Source organism: Nanorana parkeri, unplaced genomic scaffold, assembly GCF_000935625.1.
Source record: "Nanorana parkeri isolate BGI_ZX_2015 unplaced genomic scaffold, ASM93562v1 scaffold518, whole genome shotgun sequence".
NCBI lineage: Eukaryota > Metazoa > Chordata > Amphibia > Anura > Dicroglossidae > Nanorana > Nanorana parkeri.
This window is the reverse complement of record NW_017306786.1, coordinates 873441-877307: the sequence shown is the minus strand read 5'-3', so window position 1 is coordinate 877307 and position 3867 is coordinate 873441. Positions and strand designations below refer to the sequence as shown.

General features: G+C 42.5%; 1 protein-coding gene across 1 annotated transcript in view; it reads right to left on the bottom strand.

The window, feature by feature from the left end:
* The window catches only part of LOC108790994 (synaptotagmin-2-like), a 42924-nt gene that overhangs the window by 13249 nt on the left and 25808 nt on the right, over positions 1-3867 (bottom strand). Inside the window, exons 2-3 of the mRNA XM_018561352.1 lie at positions 828-991; positions 159-319 (exon numbers count right to left, since the gene is read on the bottom strand). Of these exons, the coding sequence (XP_018416854.1) occupies positions 159-319; positions 828-945 (279 nt within the window). The 5' untranslated portion in view covers positions 946-991. The remainder of the gene's footprint in view (positions 1-158; positions 320-827; positions 992-3867) is intronic.

Sequence of the window (3867 nt, the reverse complement as noted above, 5' to 3'; positions counted from 1 at the left end):
GGGAAGGGAGGGGGGGTTCGTGTGGGGGTTCCCATGGGGGGGCGCATCACAGGACCTGGCCTTGGGGCGACATGAAGAGGGAGAGTAAATCCGGCCCTGTATAGTGTACTACCTACTAAAAATATCATTATGTTTTAACCCATCTGTACAGCACTTACCAAGCTTGTAGTGACACTGTTCTTCACTGATGCAAGTTTGATCTTCTCTTTTTCTTTACTTTTCTTTTTACGCTTAGAACAGCAGCAACAACAACAGATGATGATCAGCAGGATTAAAAAAACTGCCACAGCGCCCAAAGCGTAGATGGCCCATCGCGGCACTGATCAAACAGGAAGGAAACAAAAACAGTGAGGACAAAGACACAAGCAACGGGAGATAAAAGAACACTGGCGGTGTGTTTTTGTCTCTTTCCAACACATTTAAAGTTTTGGGGCAAGTATATACACAACTCTGGTAGAGATACAGTAAGGGGGTTATCCACAAAGCTGCCGAAGGCATCCGAGTGAATAACCCAGCCGAAGTGAAGTGAGCCAAACAACGTTTGGCTATTTACTCCGGCTCTGTATCAGCCGTACATTGGCTGCCTTCGGCTGCACTTCGGACCATCATAGCCTGCATTCCTCCTTAAATTGTTCAAGCCTTACTTCATTGCAACTTTATTAGTTGCCAGAAGCCTCTTTGCCTGTTGGACCTGGTAGGGAATGGACTGTGAAAACCTTAACAAATGCATTACTCTTTTCCAGAACTGAGACTGGCGCACCTTATGTGTGAAGGGGCTTAAAAAGAAGAAAAATGAGTATATACAAGAGTACAGTTGCAGTACTTACGAGGTATTTTATTTAAAATGCTCTCTATCCACCCCCATATCCCTGAAGCTGGAGCATAGGTGCTGGTGATAACAGTGGGATGAGTTGTATTTGCACTTTTAGCCATAATCTTAGCCATGATTATTGTCGGAGAGAGGAAGAGCTCCCCTTCCAGCGCACCGCACCTGGAAGAAAAAATAGGAAAGGCATTATTTCTTAGTTGTTTCTTTAGTTTACTATTTGAGCCTCCAACTGCATATAGCACAAAGAAGGGGATATATATGAAGAGAAATGCTGCTTTTTATGTATAAAGAGTTGGTCATTAACAGGGAGTAGCGGTTATGTTTTGTCCTCCTGACATCACCTGCTCCCTATGCTACATCACAGTTATTCCCTGGGTAACAAGCAAAACAGTACATAGACTCTAACAATGTTCTTTTGTGATCAAATGTAGCATGCCTTGCTTTACTAGAACTGCCTACACGCTGTAGATGTTATCATTCACACAGCCCTCTACCTCCCTAAAGGTCTCCCAGCAATAAATCCTTACTGTAAAAACATGTTTATAGGCAAACTATACCTATTCACTGCAGAAGAGCCCAACGCGTCTTGTCCCAGCCGTATAAATGTTTTGGCTGAATTCAATATGCATTTGTGTTAGGAAGTCAAAGGAAGGAAATCACTTCCTGACAGGAAAAAGTGTGGAGTAGCCAATCAAATGTTGTTCCCAGTGTCTTCTGTGGTTTCTTAATGTTTCTCTGGTAATCTTTAGTATCCCCTTTTCTTGTGAAATGATTCCCTGAGTTATTGGTCTCATACGTTTGTGTCTAATATTTTACCTCTGTACTACACATACAACACAGTTGTGTATGTACACATTCATAAACGCTGAATATATTCCCATTGTACACGTGCCTGGACAAGGCCCAGAGTAAAAGGGTGCTGTAGCAACTGGCAGCTGGTTGGCTGGGGTCAGTACATTGATTATAATGTACAGTATTTTGCCAGGGGTTGACCTTGGGTTGAATCAGCACAGAGGGGTTGATTTACTAAAGGCAACTAGGCTGTTCACTTTGCAAGGGAATTTGCACTTGGCTGAGTGAATGAGGAGAAGCTCCGCTGGCTTCCATCATCCAATAATGTGCAAGCAAAAATACTGTTTTCTTTATTTTCCTTTCACACAATTGGTTATTCTTTGCAAAGTGAATTTTTTCACCACATTCACTAAGCTAAAGGAAACATTCCTTGCAAAGTGAACAGCCTATGTGTTTTTAGTAAATCAACCCCCGTGGATCTGTAATCAGCAGGCCAGATGTTTTATTGACGTGATTGATCACATCTCAAACAATGTAATTGCAATGTTTCGAGACCAAGCAGGACCTCAGGTATGATAAAGAGGTGATCACTTCAATGAAACATTTTGACTATTGGTTATAGATCCACGGTGTGTTGGCGACATATGTTCTTATTCACATTTATAAAAAGACCATTGCTCTGACGCATGCACAGTGTTATACTTCAGTTTTCTTACTGTGCACCCACATCAGATTTTTATTACTGAACCTTGGACACTTTTACTGTGTTTATGTGTTGAGTGTAGAAGTTTTTACTTTACATATAACAACATATACTGTAAGTATAGCCGCTTATACATGACCTGTGAACTTATCAATATGCCGTAAATGCCTTAGTAGTCTAAGGCAGCCTTTCTGAAGCAGGATACCATGCCTTGGGGTGACCTCCGGCTTTCTCAGGGGTGCCTTCAAATTTTCACTTGGAGACTCTGATGAGAAGGACAACTTTTTTTTGCATTGTGCAGCCAAAAGCAATAATCATTAAGAAATGTCACCACCACACCAAAGTCCTTTAAGGATCACCAAGTGTTCATTAACTCAGAACCATGTCATGAAACAAACACTTTTGGGGCCACACAGAGTCCCTTCATCAGGCTTAGTGGCAAAATTGCTTGTTTCATAACATGTTTCTGAATAAATGAGCACTTGGTGATCCTTAAAGGACTTAGGTGTGCTGGTGGCAATGATTATCTGATGGGAAGGAAGCTCCTGATGTGGAGGGGGGGTTTCTGATGTATAGATGGGGCTTCTGACGTGAAAGGGGGGGGGACTCTGATGTGAATGGTGAAACTCCAAGCCATCCTTTTTTTTTTGTCTTATTGCCTTGGGTCCTCCCTTAAAATCCTTACCAGACGCCTGTCTAAAATATTAGGATATAGGTTTGATATCGATGGTGTTGGTGGTGGTGTTGGTGGTGGTGGTTGTGAGAGGTCCCTGCTTGGCCTAGCTCTCTGCCCTTTTTCTGCTTTGGCAATCATTCTGCAGTTGGAGCATTGGCATTGCCAAGTTTTTAAAAGCACAGGTTTTTGAATGTCCTCAGCATTTAACACTCAAGCACTCGAAGGCATTGGATCCAATGAGCACAGTACAATCTCAGCACAGCAGGATATACTCCGAGTTGTGCTGTTATAGTCTATGCCAGCCAAGTGGACCCTACTTCAGATAAGTGGCTCAGGTGAGGTGCCGGGCCCATTATAATGCTGTGATGCTGTTGATTTTGATATTTGAAAAGCTCAGTGTTTTTTTATATGGTGAGATGATGAATTGTGCATTATCCCCAAGTACCCGTCTAAACGTTAGCTAATAGTGGTTAATCACATTCTGCTGGACTGTTTTCTTGTGTTAAAGACATTTCACCACTGTGTCCTGTAGTGATGCAGGGGCAGGTGGAAGGAAACCAAGCCAGAAGACATACTATCTGACAGAAGATTGGAGTCACACCCTCCAGAAAAGTAAGTATGAGAGATGTTATAATGAAGTCTACAGCTTATTGACATTGCGTTCACTAGCAACATGATCACTTTAAAGCAGACCTTTACCCCCATTCATTAGGCAACATTTTTGCTTTTCCTAATTATTTTTTGTCCACTTCCTGGTCCTCTTAGGCTTTCAGGGATCCCAACCTGAAATAAGTCATTTCAGGGAGGTGCCCTTCTCATTTCAGGGAGGTGCTCTTCTCATTTCAGGGAGGTGCCCTCTGTGAACCC